At 41.2% G+C, this 22,650-nt stretch overlaps 1 protein-coding gene across 1 annotated transcript in view; it reads right to left on the reverse strand.

Moving 5' to 3' along the window:
- Positions 1-1,239: 1,239 nt before the first annotated feature.
- Positions 1,240-22,650, reverse strand: part of LOC139696632 (solute carrier family 7 member 14-like) — a 754,106-nt gene continuing 732,695 nt past the window's right edge. Inside the window, exons 8-12 of the mRNA XM_071595441.1 lie at positions 10,453-10,577; positions 8,916-9,181; positions 6,202-6,752; positions 5,290-5,417; positions 1,240-1,535 (exon numbers count right to left, since the gene is read on the reverse strand). Of these exons, the coding sequence (XP_071451542.1) occupies positions 1,240-1,535; positions 5,290-5,417; positions 6,202-6,752; positions 8,916-9,181; positions 10,453-10,577 (1,366 nt within the window). The remainder of the gene's footprint in view (positions 1,536-5,289; positions 5,418-6,201; positions 6,753-8,915; positions 9,182-10,452; positions 10,578-22,650) is intronic.

Here is a 22,650-nt window from a genome sequence, read left to right on the forward strand (position 1 = left end):
GAAAAATCGTAAAACTTGATACCTCCAACATTTAGTATAAGTACCTCTGAACGAGAGGTATGTATGCACGAGGTTTGATAGAAAACATAAAACTGCTTTGAAATTTCCTTCATTTGCTCTTATACTAGTTGATGGGTGAGAGTTAAGTAGGGGAACAGTCAAAATTGAATTGATTTTTTTTATAGTGAATGCATTCACGAGTAGGCTTATGTGATGAAGAAGTGAGGACACGAGAAAAAGGAATATAGGGTAAACGGAAGATAAATGTCCCGCAATCACCTTAAAATTATTTTTTGTTTAAATTTTGCCTCGAAGCATGTCCCTTTGCCTCCTCGCCAAACGGAATCAAGTAACAGAACACCGGGAGCGAGGCGATGATCCCTCGACGGCCACTTTTAAGCAGGTCATACCGTCTTCAACGTCCCTCACTTGAGACGGGAGAGCACTCCTTTTTCTAGGTTTTTCCCTTGTCAATGGCTCCGCAACGACCTCAGAAGAGGGACTGAGGAATTGGCCAGCACTAATTTTCCACACTCCGGCCACTCACGCCCGTTCAAATCTCCTATTCTCCGCGGGCACTCCATACACTTTCGGCCGTCACACGACTACCACCGAAAGCACGCTACACAGCGAAACTTCACCCCATCCCTCCAAACGATTGGCATCCTCCCTCAGCCCACTCCCTCAATGACGGTGGGCGGCACAGACACCGACGTTTGGCTCCACTTCCGTGTGCTCTCCTTGCCCCGTTGGCCGCCGGGGATAGCGATGGCCGCTCCCGAAGTCTCGTTGTCTCGCATTCCCGTCGTAGCGACCATCGAAAGCAGCGCCGTCCATCCAGGAAGAGGGACAGACGCCACGAGGAAGTCGACAGTCGACGCGAAGGGAACTCAGCATCCGTTCCGACCGAGGGAGAGAGAGAGGTGGGCCAAGGGCCTTGAAAGGCCCTTGGCCCACCATCTTCGGCATAACCTTGCGGAGAGGTTGGGGGGAGCAAGACCATTTTGGTTAGGTAGAAGCTTCAGGATGATTATTATTTTCTTTTGGGGGAGAGGATTATGTTTGGTGGCCCGGTCGGGGTTTCCAATCGGGAGGAGGTATAGGCTGGAGGGGGCAGGTAGGGAAAGGGTTGGGTGTGTCTGATGGTGGGTGGGCGGTGCCGTTGTCCCCCTCTCTCCCTCGGGGTACCCTTTTCTCTCTTCACCACTGGGACAGGCCGGGATTCCGGATCCGCACCCTTCAGTCGTCCCATGAGGGATAGTTGGTGTAATCATATTCGAAAGTGCTGCCAGTCGAACCGACGGCCGCCGTCTCCGCCACCCCTCCCGTCTGCGTCGTGTAGCCCCCACCTCCGCCGTAGGCCGACTGCCCCACGGCGTCCGTCCCGGCCCCTGAGCCGCCCACCACCGCCGCCTTCGCACCGACAGCCGCCCCTGTCCCGTCGTCCCCTGTCGTCACCGTCAGCTCGATGTTCTGCCCGTCCTCCTCCTCCAGGGAGCTGTGCTTGATTCCATAGTAGAAGTACATGCCCAGGCCTGCGCGACGAAGCACACAGAGAAAGAGGTTTAGGTGACATTTGCTGAAGTTGTCGCCAAAATCTTTGGCTTCATGAGACAGTTGTTGGAGAGTTTAAGGGAGAAATGGAGGAGAGGCGAAGTTAATGAAAGCTTCATTCAGTTTCCGGGAAATCTCTGTAAAGTGGGTGGCTCCGGTGATTGGAAGGATCTAAACAAAGGGAATTTCCCAGAAGCGGAAAGAAACCTTCGTCCAACTATGAAGTTGCGGAAGCCTTCAGAATAAAGGTGATGCTATTACTCAATTCATTTAATTTTCATACCAAAATCTGTAAATGAGGAATGCCTTTGGGATCCGTTGAGAGTTTTTTGGTTAAGAGATCAGATTAAATTCAATGCCTGGATTTGGATGAACAATTTGGACATACAGAAGACCAGCGCTGAAGTTTTAAAAAGTATGGATGAAGAGGAAGTTGCTCTTGAGGAAATCCAAGTGCAGTCAGAAAAGTAGGTTTGGAAAACAATGAAATGTGGTTGGATGTTGAAGGTCATGATTGAAGGGAGAATGTTGGGTGAGTGATGTAGAGGAGGGAAGATACTTTTTATACAGCATGAAGGTGGGTAGAACTTATGAAGAAATGAAGAAAGAAATAATGCAGGGCAAACAAAAGTGATATTACCCCTGTGGAGTGTATCTCCATAGAAACTGTCCAGAACCTACCATTAAATAGGTAGAAAAACTTGAATTGAATGAATATGCTCATTTGGAAAAAATAATCATGATAATGAAAGAGGGGTGAGGAAGTAACTGGTTTGGAGATCCTTCACACAGGAAGAGAACAAGCGTGACTAGCAAAACTTACAAGCTCCTTGGTTCACTTCTGCCATCAAGCGACTAAATATGATATCAGCAGAATACAGTGCCTGCATAATATAAAAAATATTTAAACTGAATATATGTATATGTTATTGAAATAGACTCCAGCACTGATTGATTCCAATATTCCTACAGCCCCAGTTACATTTGTGATGAAAACCTAATCTAACAAAACAACTTAAATTGAGATTTGCTCACATGGCTAATGCTGGTACTTTGAAAAATGTTTTATGCTATTGTGGTTAACAGCATGCACACCATGAAAGGCTGTGCAGTGATGATCCTCAATTCAAAGGAGGGAAATATTATCATGAAAGCATAGAGGTCAAAAAAGGTATAATGTAATGTTTGAAGAATACACTTGCTCTTTGAAAATCTCAGTAGACTGGGTTTGAAATTATATGGAAAATTTACTTTAAATACAGTGACTGAGAATCTGAATCATTATGTGGATTTGTAATTATAATAATTTACGTTTTTTTAGCTTCCCAAAAAGGTGTAAATTCCAGTTAATAGAATCTCATTTGGCAATTAAAAGAAACTAAAATAACCAATGAAGAGTAATGGAAATGCGACCTTTAAATCACCAGGTTCAGAATTAAATGAGCAAGTCTCCTGTAAATACTATGAGAGCTTGAAACATGAAGAAAAGGGTAATAAGAGCACATGTCAATTTTCTCATCAAAGACTATAAATCATCACATAATCATGGATGAATGACATTCATTCCTACATCAATTTTCAGAAGTCTTATTTCTATGTACAATAAGAAAATAGTCAACCAATGTTTTTCCAAATCAAATTAATCCATAACCTATGCATAAATATTTGGGAATATTGCGACTCTCTTTCTCAATTTTTGGGAGTAAGGTAATAACTTCTCAAAACGAAGATCAATGAATAAACTAAAATCAGAAAAATAATTGCATCAATTTTATTTAAATGATGAATATTTAGAACAAGGTGTAGTTTGCAATAAGAATTGCAAAGTAACGACTCATTCATAAAATTCATGCTCCTCTTTTTTTGGTGTTGGTATATTGATTGTTGGCAAAAAGTTAAGTCCTCTGCATTAATTATAATGTGTATTTATGTTGAAGTAGCTGGAAGGGCTGAGCGGTGTGTAAAAATAAGCAAAAGATTTAAAGGTGTATGCTTGTTGAGAATATAACAGTAGCAATTATGTATCTTTGAAGGCTCTTGTACTCACTGCAAACCCAGGAAGAGAAAGGTCATTTCAACTATCTGAAAAGAAAGAAAGGATTAGATGCCTGACGAAAGTCTCATGTGTTGCAAATAAAGATGATGAATGAAGGGTGATAGATATATGGAACGTGAAGAAAGACTGTCAACTAACGGTTTCCCACTGTGTCATAGTTTTATACAGACTCTGCACTAGAAAATAGTAATTAGTTCTGGAGAGAGAATTTTCAGAAATAGATTAAAATGAATTCTTTCATACTCTAGCAGTGTTATGAAGGGTGCTATATAGATTAGAAATGGGTGAGACCAAGCCACTTTTGATAGAATGGTGAGTTTTTCTAGTATTCTGAAGTTTATTTGGTCCACTGCACCTGAAATTTATGAGGAGTGGAAGTATATAACTTAGTATATATTAAAGTCCTTTCAGTCCTTATTGTCCACAGGAGCTAGAAAATATTTCTTTGCGTGTGATTTTAATGGTTTTACTAGTTTGAAACTTGACAGCTGTTTCAAGTGATAACAGGGTAGGTACCTTGGTGGATGTTAACGCTTTCTCAGATAAAAGAAGAAAAGTAGGAAAAGTAAAACATGACAGTATGCTCATTCTATCATTATATAATCTTAAGAAGGAGGGCATGGCTATAGAGATTGCAAGTGGTATAGTTTAATATAAACCAACTTCTTAGGACACTAATGTTTACATAATGCTCAATGCTCAGCTAGGTAAACTGTAATTTAAAAATTATCTACATTTGAAACATTTTATGCCACTTCTAGATTAAGTCAGTGATGAGGTTATCCCGTGCTGTAATTTTTGTCTAATGTCAGTTTGAAAATGCCATGACTATGGAATGAGAAAATGTAAGGAAGTATCATGTAATTCATGTACATTTTTATGATTTAATCACAGGCTTACCTTTCTCTCCAGCTGAAAATGCACATACCCATTATAGAATGCAGACCTGTCAACATTTGCGATCAACCGAAATATTTATCCATTTTTGAATCTGACATCCTATTTAAAATTAAATAAATGAAGATATTTGTCCAGGAATTGATTTAGGTCAATCGCTTATTCATGGAAAAAAACTTGCACCCATGACAAAACAAAAATATTTTCATTAGCAATGATAATTTAGTTTCTATTAGTTCAACTCAGGTCATGATAACTATGATGAAAGTAATTTAAAATCTTTGGAGAAAATACTGAATTAAATAACTATTTCAAACTAAAGGCAAGGGCTAATTTGTTATTTTTTTAAATCAAACAAACCCCAAGGAATATCTTATCAATCAATCAAGGAATATTTAATCAAGAGTAGGCTTAGTTAGTTAAACACAATATATATTTTTGAGTTAATCTCCTTGTTGAATATAGATAAAATATACTACATTTTAGTTTAAAATGATTTTAAATTAATCTGAAAGCAAATAAAATTACAATATGTATAATGTTGCAAAAAATAGAGTAAAAAGTAATACACATACCTTGAGTAAAAAATAAATCAAAGTAGAAGCTGAAAAAAGAGTTACTCTTCTAGAAATAATGTAGAAATAACTTAATTTCTTTAAAATTGTGAGTATGACAGAAAATGTAGTAAGCAATAATTAGACAAGGAAACAATTTAAGGAAAAATCTACACTGATACTTAGTAAAATAGAGCTGGGGAGGGGTAAAGCAGAAGGGTGACTCACCAAGGGCCATCCAAAGGGTGAATCTGACTAGGGTGAGGATGGAGAGCTTGAATATTAGGTAAATGTTGACGATGACAGCGATCGTTGGCACAAATGGCAGGCCAGGGGTCATGAAGAGTAAGGTCTTCCTGGAATGCGATAAATTAGAAAAGTTGGAGTACATCAGATCAGAATAAGTGAATGCTGTGAATTCCATCATCACACACAAGAGTAAATCTATCATATGTACTATAAGTGCAGAATAGTTCACAAAGCTAGTATAATTATGATCATCAAAATGAAAAAATGATGTTGGAATACAAAAACATAGAAAATTGATGCATATTTTCTTCTTAAATATATTTTTTTGCTGTGACAAGCTTCAGTGCAATGCTTCAAAACTGTTTACACTTTCCTTTACAATTTTCTAATTTTTTTTTGTATTTTCTTTCACATATTAATGTCATTCTAATAATTTTTTAAAACATGATTAATTTACTCCATATTATCGATCATGCAGAAAGGTCTGTGAAGTCATATGCCTACATACTGTAAGTTATAAATTAAGTGAGACATATTAATGGTTAGGAAAGCATGTGCAAGTAATGCACCAATACACCTCTGTAAAGCATCCCAAAGGTCAATTTAATGAATGAAGGTAGATTTCACCCAATTCTAAACCTAACAGCAATGTGAAATTCATGCAACAGTGCATTTTCCTGTGCCACATGTGGTTTACCAGGAAGATTTGGTACCTGAAAATTCACATAGATTAGGTCAAGTTGAGGGTACCCAGAGGTGTCACTCAGCATGGAACCTGGGCCTAGCAGCCCGCAGGTCTACCAGCCCCTAGAGGGATGCTCAATCTGCAGTAGATTGCAAAAAGGCCCAGATCCAATTACTTCCCCAATGGTCTTCCTTGCAGACACCTACCTGTTCTGCGGTTTCCTAGAGATGAGCAGCAGTATGACGAGGATCCCCGTGAGGAAGAAGACAAGGAAGAAGATGGTGGCACCCCTTGCGGCCCCCTCGCCTTCCTCCAGGGAGCTCACGCCACACACGACGACGATATCAAAGCAGAAGATGAACAGGTAGAGGATGCCGACGAGGCGCATGACGTAGAGGCCGCTCTCCTCGGTCGCCGGACCCCGGTCTACCCAGGGGAAGATCCCTGGGCACAGGTACGTCAGCTCGTCCAGTTTGCGGGCGACGCCGCTGAAGAAGCCACCAATGCGGCCGCCGGCCACACCACCGAGGCCTCCAGTGGCGCCCCCGCCCGAAGAGGAGGCGGGAAGGGAGCCATAGAACTTGTTCTCGCTGCGGTCGGACACGAGATACTCGTCTGCCGCGCTGTTGTCGCCCTCCAGCGAGACGCCGACGCCGACGATGGGCGAGGCGCCGGACAGCATCGCGCCCATCCCCTCGTCGGGGTAGGTGTCGTCGCTGTCGGGTGAGCCCCTAGTCACGCGGCGGACGGTTACACGCTGCGCCGGAGGCCAATGGGAGAAAACACATAAACTCGCCGTCACGGCATTTAAAACAAGGGTTCCGGGGCTCAAAATATTTTTCGGTCACTGACATCGTTGCATGTTTGCGGTTAATGTGCAAACCAAGAAATTTAACTGCCATATACAGTTACATAGCTAGTAAAGGAGGGATACGGGGACATGTTACGTCCTTATCGATGGCAGGGGTAGCCCGGACATGTAACATATTATTTTTAGTTGAACTCTTTATATACGAATGTTTAAAATTCAGACGAACAAAGACTAGACATCAAGGGACATAGGGGCTAAGAAAGAGAGGGAATAGCAACGCTTTACCCAGAGGTTAGGGATAGCCAGAATATTGTATGTTAAGTGCAGTTTTTTGACTCTCAGTCATACTGCAAGAAATTCAAATTCAGACAAGAAAATTTAATTCATACATTAGGTGAGATGACTATCAGGGTGTGGGAGAGAATGAAAGGACACGTCACGGTTTTACGAAGTCACGGGTTACATAATTTAGTCACGCGCATTTTAGCCTGCTGGTGATCAAATTAAACCCCGAAAATTTGGTTTGTATGACCCACAGTGTATCCACTTAGGGGGACAAGGGGGAATTCGACACTCTCATCAAAAGTTTAGGCTTAGTCCGGACCCCTTACATAGTTTTTGAGTCAAATGCATTTTGGTATCAATATTGTTCTAATTCTAACCAAATATTTCATTTTCACATTCAGTGGTGCATCTAGTAATGGGGCGGCCAGACCCAGCTGGTAATTTTATTTCGAATGCGAAGGAAAGAAGACTTGGAAAATGCTCAGTTTACTTCTTTCAATTCCAAAATATTAATAGTGTCTATATATTTTGATTAATCGTAGTTTTCTCTTGATAGGGGAGTAGTATATTTGGAGTACATAATATTTTTCCTTTTTTGCGAAGGAAGGATGGCAAACAGAGAGACCTTACAGGACAACGGAAATCATAGGGTTATGCCGTAGGAGCCAATCCTACGGGCACTGTCAGAACTGCAGAGAGCATAAAGTATTTTAAACTTAGCTTAGACTATGTTCAAAAGGACTGCATTCGAAAAGATGTATAGAAACAAAAAGAGCTTTTTAAAAAATGGCAAACTATGTCATTGCATAAATATATTTCACGTTAGATCGAAGATATTTATTTACCTGACTGAAATTCGCATAATAAACTTTTAACGAAGTGCATTATTGTAAATTAATGTTCACTCTTTAATGCTAAGTATTAAACTAAATAACTAGCTAGCATCAGTGATAAATATTACCAGATTTAAAATAATTTCAAAAAGTTATTAACCATTCGACTTCATTGAGAGCATGTTATTTAATTTCGCAAATACTTATAATTTCATCACCAATATGACCATAACATGCGTGCTCTTACTGATGAGAACAATGGGCCTCTAAATTATCCAGATTTATATTGAACACTGAGTAACAACTTATTAAGTAATATTGTAAGTCATTTCTCAATAGTTTTGAGATTTAAAACATTATTATTGTATGGTATTATTAGTGGTATGCATTATACACTTTTTCCTAAAAAACTAAACAACCCAAAATGATACCATTGATTTGAATCTCGTCGATAGCTATTAAAAAAATACAATCAATGGCTGAAAAATAATTTTAAACGTGAAGACAAAATAAGTATATATACAACAATTATCCTGGTGCCATATAGTTTAAAACTGGAATACAAAGGGTATATACATACGTTATATAATTAATTGATTATATATACTTATAAGTCAACGACATTTAAACAAAAGGAGTAAACAAGTTTCGTTCGGAAGTAATATATGGAACAGGAGCTATAAATGTAATGGGGAAATACATCGACCGTTAAACTGCAATAATTGGCAGTGAACTAGTTCTGGAAAGCTTAGTACCGATTGATAGGAAACCTGAATCAAAGTTATAATTTGTACACTGAGATATTTAATAGTATGGCGACAAATGAAGCGATTTGAGTGGGTGAAGTTCTTACTGGTAACATACATAGTTCCTCTCTGCGGAAAGTTAGCAGACATGACGTATTATTATTGAAAAAAAAAAAACTATTCTGCAACCAGAGATGTTTTCATTCATGTTATTCTCTCCATTAATCCTGAAATGCGTTGCTCACGTTGTTAGGATTCCCGAAGTCCTGCGGCCCTCCGACCATCTGCCTCCCAAGTGCGTCCCTCAGGTCATCTGGCCTCAGCTGGTCGCCGTACATGGGGGCCGTGCCCGCGGCCCCGTTTGCCATCGCGGCCACGTGCTCCTTGGTGGGTGAGCCCCTAATCGGGGTGCGAAGGGACTCTGGAAGCAGTTCGACCAGGTTGGTCGAGTGAGGCTGGTAGCGGAGGATGAGCACGCAAGTGGACACGAGCGTGTAGGCGAGCAGCGTACCTGGAACGGGCAATGCATGATTTAACTCTGCTTTTGGACAGAACCCGCGTAGAATTAGCGAAACACACATTAAAGCCAATGCAAATCCATGAGCTACATTCAAGATGAAACAATATCAAAGACATCTACACAATACCCCACGAGCCGCCGCAAGGACGTGTTGCGGGGGGGTCAGGACATCAGCCACCCGTGCTAAAATATTAGTTCATAAATGCATTTGGATACATGTCAGCTCATATTACAACTCGTGTGCACATACATGCCTATGAAGGCATGAAATCACATTAACTGTATTGGGGGTTACGTGAAGAACGGCATTTTATGTATTGTTAAGAATAAACTTTTTATTTTCCACTTCCTAACTAATTACAGTATGCAAGGAGCGTGTCAACTCATATGCATTTTAAAATCATTCTAAATAATACCAACGCCCAGAATCAGTGAAAAAAGCACAGAAAACATTGCAAATGTGTTTAAAATATACTCTCGCATCTACTTCACTTCCTTTTGACGAGAAAATTCACTCCCTTCGGCAATTTCTCTTTGCTCATGCTTCTGGCTCATGAAAAGTGACTCTTTTTTCAACCTAGGTACTGAAACGCGCGTTGTAAATCTCAATAGGTAAATCATTGGCTAGTAAAAAGTGTGTTATTAATTATAAAAAGGTTTCAAATGCTTGGAAACAGCCAAAAAGTAGAACAAATAGGTCAAGTGGCAAGGAGCAAAGCTAAAATGCTTCAAAAAACAAATTACAAAGTTAAGTTTAAGTGACGCACTAATAGTACATACAAGGAAATGAAGGAATAAACAGTCGTGTAGAGGTATTATGAAGCAATTAAATAAACAAAAAAAGTGTATGAAGTGCATACAAGATGATAAATGGAACGGTATGCAAAAAAACCGGGTAAGTCACTGCACTGTACTCGTAACTATCTTTATGCCTCCGAGTTTAAGTCCCAGAATGATTTATAATTTATGAAAAAGGTTTTGACAATATGTTCCATTTTTTGGTTTGATACACAAAAACGTTGCCGAAAACTAGGCCAAGAAAATATAGTCTACGTGGAAATCACGGCATTTTCTTTTGTTCAGCGCATGATAGAGAATAAATCTCAAATATCAAGACTGCCAAGATGTCTTTCCGTAACAGGTGAAGACGAAGAAATAATGTGTGAGAAAAACGACAATGTGATCAAAAGATTCATCCGTCAACTTCCATAATTCTCTCCCACGTTAATCCGTCGTGCGGTAATTTTAACGGACGAACTCACCAATGGACATCATTTCCACGAGGACTTCAAGCTGTATTAGCAGGGCAGCGAAAGCGGCGGCTATCCCAGAGATGAAAGTGGCGAGGACTGGAGTTCCAGTCAGCGGCCAAACCTGGTCTAGCACTCTGAAAGATGAACGGAGAGATGGACATATTTAAAGATGCAGCATAATTAGAAGAATAATATGAGGCTAAGTTGGTCCTCAACGAGAGTAAAAATTTATCTTCATTTCAAATGCAAAGTCTCTCCTAATATCGGCACAAAATAATGCTCAGGAAATCTGCGAACACTTGATCATGATATAGACACGGACTGTGGCAGTCCAGTGGATAAAGCGCTGTGCTTCTAACCGGGTTCAATTCTGGTTGGTATCTCTGAACCTCCTCAGTTTTACCTAAACTGTGTGATTTTTTAGAAACCAGATCGTTCTGGGAAACCACAGGCGCCACATGGAAAGGAATTGGCCTCGCCAAATCGCTCATGCATGAATTTCACACGCCGTTGGGCTTCATTTACATGCATTTGCAGGCTTTGCATTACGTGAGCTCGCAGAGACATTTCAAGATGCACAGGTGTGAAATGAAGCTCAACGCTTACAGCGAAATACGAAGGGCATAAAGCCATCGGACATTGGTTGAAAGACGTTGAACATTTTTTCAACATAACTGTTTATATACATACATATACACACCCAAGGCATTGACAATCAATTCATTCTTGCGCTGTTGATGAAGTCTGTATTATTCTTCGGATGCTGCCTCCTGGGTCCGAAAAGTTTCTGAATTTTATAACGACTCGAAGGCTCTCTCGTAGGCGGATTCCAGAAGGTCCTTAAGGGTACCCGTTTAAGCTTCTTTGACGGCACTTAGGGCCCCATTGTGGTGTCTTTTGAGGGAGGATTTCACTTTTGGGAATGGTAAATAGTCTGCTGGTGCCGAGTCAGGACTGCAAAGGGGTTGGGGAATCGTCGTAATGCCGTTGCAGGTCTTTGCAACCAGATACTCGACTCTGCTCTTGGTCATTCGCCAAGACCTTCGGGACGAGCTTAGCGCAGATCTTTCGCATCGCCAAATTTTCAGCTATAATGGCGTGCAATGTCATCTTATGAATGCAAATACGATCCGCGATCATGCGCACAGTTAACCGACGATATGAATTCTATACTTCACGCACACGACAGGAAAAATTACTACCTATACTTTATACACCTTGAATATCAGGCTCATACCATTCACATACTTCCTGCTAGTTAAATCTTCTCCAAGATTATTCTTCTTTTAATATCCTTACTACTTTTCCCATTATTATCTCAAACACTTGCTATATAGGTGAACCGTCCCAAGTGCTGTTGCCTATGCTCCTTAACTTAAATGATTAACATAGTCTTATTATTTTATTTGTGAACCTGAATAACTTTGTTTTCTTAAGAGTGGTATTAATTCTCCGCTTGAATCAGCCGACAGTATGTGATTTAATTAGCATCTAGATACTTCAGCAAATCGAATAGAGCCCTGCATAAAAGCAACCAGCAGATAGATACCTACTGATGTTCACTTAAAATATACGAGCCAAATCCTGGGCAAAGGGCTTCACATTGGCCTTCATAAAGGGTCGCAGCCACGGCACTATATTTCCTCCTCCCGAGATCGTGGAATTCTGGTTTTCAAACATGCAGGCGGAGACTCGTTATGAATATTTGAACGCCGGCCGAATTCATGGGCTCTCTTCCGTCCTTCCAAGCTCTTTCATTCTTCCCCTTCGACCTTCAACGTGCTTCCATTTTCCTTTGTGCGTGACTTTCATCATTTTTCCCCTCTATCCTATGAATCATGCGGTGCCTCACCGCAAGATGGGAATTTTGCATTGACAATGGTTTAATGGCTTCCTTTGAGAACGTCGTACCTCAGTTTCCCCTTCCAAGAGGCAAGTATCCAACCTACAGCCTTTCCATCTTCCTCCCGCATCTAAATTCTTCATTTGACAGTTATTTACCGACAACTCTTCGTACGCGTAATTACGAGCGAAAGACTGAGAAAGCACACGCGTATCAAATTTGGAATAAAATTATATATAGAAAGATAAAATAAATATGCACGTAGATACGGGGTGAATACAAATAAATAGTCTCACCTGAAGAAGGCCGAAATCTCAAACAATCTACATGGTGAGTGTCCTTTTAAGTTTTATCTATTTTATTTGTGTTCTATTGTGCTGACGGGATGAAGGGAGGAAGAAAGTACTCAGAGATGAAGAGGGGTCTGATGTAGGGTAGGATACAGGATTTTGTATTTTGTTAGGAATCACAAAACATTTAGTTGGTAGCTGTGTCCATCCAAAAACCTACCTTAACCGGTTGATTACCTAATAATAATATGTATATGTATATATGCATACACATGTGGGAAATGGTTAAAGAAGTATGGACAGAATTAGAAATAGGAATGAAAGTCGGTGGATAATTCATAAAATGAAAACATCCCGGTATAAAAATTTCGGTAATTGCAAATAAAAATATCCCAGTATAAAATAAAATCACCCCAGTCAAGGAGACTAATTTTTACACTTTGAACTTCTCGTATTATTAAATTATTAAGTTTGCAAATGAAAAAGCTTTAGGTTGACAGTCAGCCAAGTGTTTACAAGCATTATTGAGCGCATGAAAAGTCAGTAGAATAGTTATGGGATGAGAATAATCAAAACAATCAAAAAGAGGCCATTCAGCTTCAAAACTAGAGAAAAACGAAGTTAAATATAAAATTAGGAGTTCATAAACTAAAGAAGGTGGGATAGTGCTGACTTGGCTGACTGACAAACAAAAGCTTGGTCATCAGCAAACCTAACTGATTTTACGAATTCCCCTCCGACTTTCATTCCTTCCTCTAGTTCTTCCCATGCCTCTTAAATCATTTCTTCCACAGATACGTTGAACAGCAACGGTGATAATGGGCAACCCTGCCTTAAACCTCTTCTTAACACTGCCCACCCGAGCTCTCCGTTCCCCACTCGCACCTGCGCAGTCTGAGACATGTACAGGTTGCGGATTAGCCTCCTGTCTCTCCAATCTATTCCTATTTTCTGCAATATACTCATTAGTTTTTCCCAATTAACTCTATCAAACGTCTCTTCGAGATCTGCGAAACAGGCAAATACGTCCTGATTGTATTCTATATTCCTCTCGATTAGTAATCTCATAACTGCAATGGCATCCCGCGTGCTTCTCCCATTCCTAAACTCAAACTGATCATCCCCTAAGTAATCATTTGCCCTACTCTCTATCGTTTCCATATAGGCTTCCGCGGAGATTATTGATGTAGGAAGTGGTTCTTTCGGGTTTTCTTCCGCGTGTATCCATTTTCCGGACAATATTTCGCCAACGTTCCAGTTGGCTTCCTCAGGCACTCTCTATCCTTTTGTTGATGATGCCGAGATCAACTTTAGCTGTGTGGGAAATCAAACTTATTGTTTTGTAGTCCTCACGTGATGTACGAGGGTCATCCGGAAAGTAGTACCCGTTCGTGAAATAAAGACACAAAAGTAAATATTAACAAACATAAAAAATTTTATTTGAAAGAGGATACTTTAAACTACTTCTCAACATAATCTCCAAGCAAATTAAGGCATTTGTCATAACGTGTGACAAGTTTCTGTATTCCTGCTGCATAGTCCTTCGCCGCCAGCTCATTGAGATACGCGAGGGACCCATCTTGCACAAATTTTTGCATAATGCAGATGGTGTTTAACAATTTCATGAACAATTGTTCGAGAAACATTGGGAAAATGCTCACAGATGTCATCAATTGTGACGCGCCGATCGTTCCTCACGAATTCGTCAACTGAGCTCACCAGTTGGTCTGTAATGACAGACGGTCTCCCCGAACGCTCATCGTCGTGTGTGTTCCCCCTCCCCATGTTGAAGTTGCGACACCACCGCCGAACAGACGACTCGTCCATTACATTGTCTCCATACACCTCCTTTAATTGGCGATGAATATCACATGGGCGAACGTTTCTTGCATTGAGGAATTTAATCACTGCCCTCACTTCACAACTGGCGGCGTTCTCAATTTTTTTAAACATTGTAAACAATCACAGAAACAACACAGGCAATGCTAGCGTCACGCAACTTGGCTCAGAGAAGGCAGACAAGCCACTGAAGCTATCTGACCTCGTCCAGCGGCTACTCGCGTCGTCAGCACTTCATGCGGCACGAACGGGTACTACTTTCCGGATGACCCTCGTAGCTTTTACCTTTTTCGGAATAGGAACTAACACTGACCTCACCAAGTCTTCCGGTCGGATTCCTTCCTCATAGATTCTTCGAATCATTCCATAAAGACGCTTCTTCCCTCAATTTCCTAAACCCTTTAGTAATTCCGCAGGAACGTTGGCTACGCCCACGGCCTTATTTGAATGTCCTTTCTATCTCAGCGTCGAGTATGCCTGGACCTAAGCTATCTTCCTCTACGTCATGTTCCTTTTCTGGCGATTTAACCTTACTGCATAGCGAACCAATTTATATATATATGTGTTTATAGCATCTTTTAGTGAAAAACTGCCGAATTACATCCTTTGCCCCCCTACTCCCCAACCTTTCCTCAAAACGTCACTCCAATTTCCCCAGTACTCTGCGCAATTGACACGACCAGGGAGGCGACAGATAAGCGACACCTGAGGTCCAACCCATCCCCATTACCTACCCCCTTTTACACCCACATACTATTTTGCTCCTTCGGTTTGCCGATGTTTTTGAAAAAGAAAAAGTGCTGGGTTGTGGTGGTACTAAAGGGCAAGGATGGAGCAGATGCACCGAACCCCAGCGCTGCTACATTGTCCTATATCCACTGTTTTGGCACTCTCATCACGAAACTCTTCCATGATAACCAATCAAGCGAAAAAGCGTCCACTGTCATCGGATTACTCGTATCATAGTCTTTCGCTCGAGTTAGAGATATAAGTTTACTGTGGGCTATGTATAAAATAATGGAACCCATTGCCCGCAGCTCAAATACATTGAAAAGGACCAATGAAGATAGAAAAACATTAGAGGAGTACGACAATGACGTAAGCTCTGACCCATTATTTTTGTTGCCTAAAGCGAAAGATAAGGAATTGAGAAGACGGTTCAGATGTGCATACATACGGCGACATATATATATATATATATATATATATATATATATATATATATATATATATATATATATATATATATATCATTCCTCGTGGATCTGTGCTGAGGAAGAAGGTACAGCTGCTTCCCTGTCGTCTAATTTTAATAAAGCTGTCTTAAGTTTATCTCATGATCAGATCTTGTATTGCCAGCGTTAAAAAATCAAGAATAAACAAAGGATATGGTATAATCGTAGTCGGTAATAAGAGGGACCAAACTGGGGATTAAAAAGTTAGAAATACAAGAGTTGTACCATTTAAGAAGGAGAATCAATGGCGACGGCAATACGAAGCAAGAAATAATTAATCAAATCTTTCGCGTAAAACAAGTCACTTCTTCCGAAGAATATTGTTCATAGATTTCCACAAAAATGCTGCAAGTAAGGCAAATATTTCATTAAGACGCCCTTATATACAGGTATTTGGGCAATGCTCCAGGTGAGTGGTTGGTCCTCATTCGGTTATTTATCACCTTAAAATTATATTTATTCAAATTGGAAATGTTTAAAAGTCTCTTTATCAAAATATTTCTCAAGTTTTGGATACTTTTACTGCATGCAGGTCGTGACTATTTGATTAAACATATATATATATATATATATATATATATATATATATATATATATATATATATATATATCTGTGTATAAATGTGTATGTATATATATATATATATATATATAGTACAATACACAGTAACACATAATATAGAAACACAAAAAAAGAGAACACTCACACGTATTTTCTTGATATTTCGACGGACACAATCCGTCTTCCTCTGAAGATATAGAAGTAATGACTGCTGGAATTGTTGAGGTTAGGGGTGCGAGAGAAAGGGAAGGGGGCCAGGGGAAGGGGAGAACGGGAGGCGAAGGAGGGGTGAAAGGAATGGTTGGGGAGAGGAAAGGGAGAGGGAAGGGGTGGAAGTAACAATTTTAGGCCACTCCCATCAGTGAACGACATTGAGGCCCGGATGCTGATAGGCCATACAGATGTAAATGAATGCCAATTCAAGGGTTTTTAATTCTATAGGGTTATCGGATGTGGGAAGGGACGCTAGGACGGAAAAATTGTAACACTGGTTGAAGGGGGTATTATGATGGGAAGCATGTTTAGGGATGGGGAGACCCGCGGACGGGGAGGAGGGATTGCACGAGGCGCGGTGGTTATTAATCCTAATGTTAAGTGGGGTGGAACATTGGCCTATGTAAAAGGACGGGCAGAGTTTACTGGTAAGAAGATAAACAACATTCTTGGAAGTGCAAGAGGAATAGGGGAAGGGCGGGAGAGAGTTGAATGGTGGGATGGAGTGGGGTGGAGTGGTGAAAATAGGGCAGGTTTTGCATCTTGCTCGATGACATGGAGTGGGTATGGCTCTGGGGGTGTGAGGGGATTTTGAGAGTGGCCTGGTGGATTTGAGGATATCTGCTAGGTTGGCGGGACGTTTGAAGGTGACAGAGGGGCAATTGGGGAGAAGGTTGGAGGAAGTGTTGTGATTTTTGAGGATGGGGAATAGGTCTTTGAGGATGAATTTGAGAGACTGAATGCCTGGGAAGTAGGTAGTACAGATTAAGAGAGGCTGGGAGTCTGTGGTTGACGCAGGCTTGGGGGTGTAGGAATGTTTAAGTATTTTTTTATGGAGGAGAGAATCAGGGTATCCACGTTGGAGGAGGGAGTGGTGAAGGTTGTTAAGGTATTTGTTAAGGGATTCGGGATGGTTGCAAATGCGGTGACCGCGGATAGAAAGAGAGTAAGGGAGGGAGCGCTTGGTATGGGAGGGATGACAACTGCTGTAATGAAGGTATTGCTGCTTATTAGTAGGTTTGGTGTGAACAGAGGTAAGGAATTTGTTGTTGCTGAGGGAAATATTAACATCGAGGAAGGTAATCTGACAGGATGAAATGGTCGAGGTGAAAGACAAAGATGAGGAATCATTGAGTTTGGAGATGAAGGAATGGAGGGAATCTATGCTGTGTGGCCATAGTAGAAAGACATCGTCAATGTATCGGAGCCACAGGAGAGGTTGCAGAGGATAGTTGGAAAGGAAATTCTCTTCCAGGACACCGAGGTGGAGGTTTGCATATGAAGGGCTGAATCTGCTACCCATGGCGCAGCCCTTTATTTGGAGGTAATGGTTATTATTGAAAGAAAAGGAGTTGCGGGTGAGAATGAAATTGGAAAGATCAATGAGAAAATCGGTACTGGGGATTTGAGGGGTAGGGCGTTTGGAGAGGAAGTAACGTAGGGAAGAAAGGCCTTCTTGGTGAGGAATGGATGTGTATAAGGAGGTGACATCGATTGTAGCCATAGTAATTTGGGTGTCCGGAGGGAGTGAAGTTGAGTGGAGCAATCTGAGGAAGTGGTAGGTATCTTTGATAAAGGAGGGTAGGGAGTGAACTAAAGGTTGGAGATAGTGGTCCACGAAGGCGGAAATTCTTTCGGTCGGAGAGCTACGCGAGGAGACTATAGGGCGGCCTGGGTTGTTGGGTTTGTGGATCTTAGGAAGGATGTAGAAGTGAGGGGTGTGAGGTTGGGAAGGGGAAAGGAGGGAGATGTCCCTGGGGGAAAGATTCTCCTTCGGGCCATTGTCTCGGAGGAAAGCGATTATTTCTTTTTGGAATGCGGGGTTAGGGTCAGCAGGAATATGTTGATAGGAGGAAGTGTCGGAGAGTAATCTGTTGCATTCTTGAAGGTAGTCTGTAGTGTTTAGGATTACAACTGTCGAACCCTTGTCGGCAGAAGTGATGACTAGGTTGGGGTTGCGTGTGAGTTTTTTTAACTCAGCTAATTCGGCCGGGGAAAGATTAGTTTTCGGGTTTAGAGATTTAAGGAAAGAAGGAATAGATGTTTTGGACAGGAGAAGATTGATAAAGATTTCGACCGGGTGATTTGGAGGGAGCGGTGGAGGCTCAAGGTGGGAAGGCGGCCGGAACTTGGTGAGAGCGCTGTGTGTGTGTGCGGGGGATTGAGTGGCGGGTTGCATCGCCCAGAAATGTCGCCATCTAAGATTTCTGGCAAAATTGATGACGTCTGCGAGGATGGTCACGTCAAAACAACATATGTGAGTGTCCTTTCTTTGTGTTTCTATGGTTTAAAAATTCTACATCTGTGTTTATATATATATATAAACACAGATGTAGAATTTTTAAACCATAGAAACACAAAGAAAGGACACTCACATATGTTGTTTTGACGTTTCGACGGCTCGACCGTCGTTTTCAGAATGGCGTTCTCTGGGAAGGGCGGAGAGGACATGTGCGGGGGAGAGGTGGGGGAAGGAGAGGTAAGGGACCAATAGGAAATGAACAAGGGGGTATGTAGGCAGCCATATGATGCATTCAGTGGGCTTGGTTCAGCCCGGGAGGTTTAAATGACTGTGTCACATAGATATGCGCCAATTTCCCACCTTTCTTAATTATCCCATCCCTACTCACACTACTTCCCACAATCAATCTTTTGATGACTGCTTCTCCGTTTTCGTGATTGAATCCCTTCCCAAATCTGCTAGTATAATAGAGGTGAGAACCCGCGAGATGGCCCAAAAAAAATCTGATGGAGCCACGTCTGGAGAGTAGGGTGGCTGCGGGATCACGGAAGTTCCAGTTCCGGCGAAAAACTCTGTCACAATCAGCGCCGTGTGAGCCGGCGCGTTATCTATCAAAATGTCTATCAAAATTGTCTAAAGGATTCAAAAATAATGCTCACTTCCACAGCTATCTCCCTAACTGTTAAACGGCGATTTGTCCGCACCAAATCATTCACCAAATTGACATGATGGGGGTCTGTCGAAGTGGGAGGCCGCCCCGTTGGCGAATCTTCATATGTCGAGGTTCTGTCCGATTTAAAACGACTGTACCACTCAAAACACTAGCTTCGACTCATAGCTTTATTGAAAAAGGCTTGCTGAATCAATCCAAATACCTCCGTAGCACTTTTGCCAAGTTTGAAACAAAATTTCACGCACACACGCTGTTTCTCTAGCTCCTTCATTACTGCCGTTGCACGCGGCGACGAACAGGTTAAGACACGTACCGCTCCTGCTACGTAACGTCTAGACGTAAACAAACGCAACACCTCTCGTTTTAGTCGTCAAATGTGTCGCTAGATGGCGCACAGTGTCTCGTTTCGATCAGTTGGACGGTTTGCGCAGAATAAAATCAGTCCGGTCTTTTTTTGATCACACCTTGTAATGACAGAGTTTAATTTACTTAGTGGAACTCTAGCAAAGGTCTTATCAGGAATTATTGGTGATCAAGCATTAGTCATTGATGGTGAATCAGGGTCTGTATTGAACTGATTTCATTTCAATTTTCCATTGACTGACGGAAAAGGAACACAAATATAAAAAATTAGCATAATATGTTAGCAGTAAGAAAATTTTATTTTAACTATTAACAATATTCATTTTTTTAGAAAAGTGTATTTTCTCATAGATATTATTTGGGGGTAAATTTATTGATAAGCAGATAGTGAACAATAAAGTTGTAGGAATTGCATTAAAGGGAGACAGTTGTTGGGAAAAATTCGAATAAGGAAGGATATATAGATGCAGGAGATACTGAGAGAGGTAACAGTTTGCCGAAGATAGTGAAGTGATAGTGGGGAAAATGCTTGGAAAGCGGAGTAAATGGAGGGAAAGACTAGAATAGAAATTTGTATGGAATAACAAAAGATAGGAAGTATACTTAGCTATAAAATGAGGTATGGGGGTTTAAAGATGTTTTGTCATTTCAGTCAGGGTCTAGGAGTACAGTAGTGTGTAGTGACAGGGTCATCTATATCCCAGCCTAATCAGGTAGATTACCGATAAAAATGATGATAATTACCTTGAAAATGGTTTAAGATCGTGTTCCGTAAGTGTGAGGGTCCTTCATTTGGAAAGTGAACGAATGGAAACTTTACTTCGGACACGACTGTTATTTTCCGTCCCTATATCTCCCGTTCGACTCAACCATGGAGGTGAGGGGGCTTCAGTGTTAATTAATTTTCGGACGCGGATATTATTCAATCCAGTTGATGCCAAACTGCTAAAGAGGGGAAAGTGACAAGATCTCGAGATCCTTTGGGGCTCCTTCCCTCTCGAACGATCTCTGAAGAGGGAAGTCTCTTTTCGGTTAGATTTTTTTCTTTTCGCGGCCAAGAGTGATTGAGGGAGACTTTCTTTGGCAAGGATTTCTCCTCAAAAAAGAGGACAATCTTCCTCCCCTACTTTCTCCTCTTTCATTGTTTGCTCCTTCCCATTGGGAATCCCCTCGAGCGCCATCAACAAATGACGTGAAGCTCTGTGAAGTGGGTTAGGAGAGTTAGCCCCACCGCACCTAGGCGCTTAGTGACGAGTTTGGAGAAGAAGGGAGGGATTTGCCTATCTATGACGCCTTGGTGAGTACGATAAATTAAATCCTTGGCACTTCCCGTCCTATAACTCGTGATAATGAGATGAGTAAAATACCTCCCTCTTTCATGTCTGAGGTTCATTTGTCACCATACGAGTCTCAAAAATATATAATGACATCTTCGATTCAAATGTGTCCGCCATTTGGCGTACGTGTGTATACTATATGTATTCGTGTATGTAGTAAATACTTGCACACATAAATAAATTTAAAAAAATATAAATATAAAAATACACACACACACAATATATATATATATATATATATATATATATTATTATTACGTAATCTACCGGTTAAGGTATGTTTTTGGATGGACGTAATTACTAATTAAATAATTTGTTGCCCCTGCCAAAACACAACATCCTACTCTACATCAGGTCCCTCTTCAGCTCTGAGTACTTTCTTCCTCCCTTCATCCCGTCCAACATCCCTATCCTGTTCCTTCCCTTTCCTCGTTTGCCTAACATTCTACCCTCTAACACAGTCTTCAACATCCCACTGCCGGTCAGCACCCCCTTCATCCACTTTTCCTGCCTCCATAGGATTGCTACCAACAAACCCCTCTCTTCACCCACCATACCAAGTACTTCCTCGTTTGTTTTCTTCTCTGTCCATTTCACCTTCTCCATTCTTCTCCACACCCACATTTCAAAAGCCTCCAGCCTACGTCTATCCTCCTGCTTCAATGACCACGTTTCCGCGCCGTACAAAGCTACGCTCCATATCAAAGTTTTTACGAGTCTTTTCTTAACATCCTTACTCAACGTCCCGGTCATTTCGAACTCCCTCCTCCTTGTGAAAGCCTCTTTGCCTAGCGCAATTCTTCTCCTTACGTCCCTACTACTTTGACCGTGTTGGTCAAAAGCACTACCGAAATACGTAAACTGTTTTACCTGCTCTAGTTTTTGCCCTCCTATTTTAATGTTTAGCTTAGCTTTTTTCTTTCTAGAAAATCGCATAACCTTTGTTTTATTAATATTGATTCTCATCCCATACCTGTCGCACTAAATTTCCAATTCACTAAGCAATGCTTGCAGCCCCTTGGCTGACTGACAAACTAAAGCTTGGTCATCAGCAAACCTAACTGATTTTACGAATTCCCCGCCCACTTTCATTCCTACCTCCAGTTCCTCCAATGCCTCTTTAATCATTTCCTCTGCATACAGGTTGAACAGCAACGGTGATAATGGGCAATCCTGCCTTACACCTCTTCCTAACACTGCCCAACCGGACTACCCGTTCCCCACTCGTACCTGAGCAGTCTGAGACATGTACAGGTTGCGGATTAGCCTCCTTTCCCTCCAATCTATTCCTATTTTCTGCAATATACTCATTAGGTTTTCCCAATTCACTCTGTCAAATGCTTTTTCGAAATCTACGAAACAGGCATATACCTCCTGGTTTTGTTCTATATGCCTCTCGATTAATACTCTCATTACTGCATGAGCATCACGCGTACCTCTCCCCTTCCTAAACCCAAACTGATCATCCCCTAAGTAATCATTTGCCCTACTCTCTATCCTTTTGTTTATGATCCTGAGAACAACTTTAGCTGCGTGGGATATCAAACTAATTGTCCTATAGTCCTCACATGACGTGGCCTTTACCTTTGTTGGAATAGGAACTAAATAAA

Source organism: Hetaerina americana, unplaced genomic scaffold, assembly GCF_022747635.1.
Source record: "Hetaerina americana unplaced genomic scaffold, ioHetAmer1.1.p SCAF_7, whole genome shotgun sequence".
Taxonomy (NCBI): domain Eukaryota; kingdom Metazoa; phylum Arthropoda; class Insecta; order Odonata; family Calopterygidae; genus Hetaerina; species Hetaerina americana.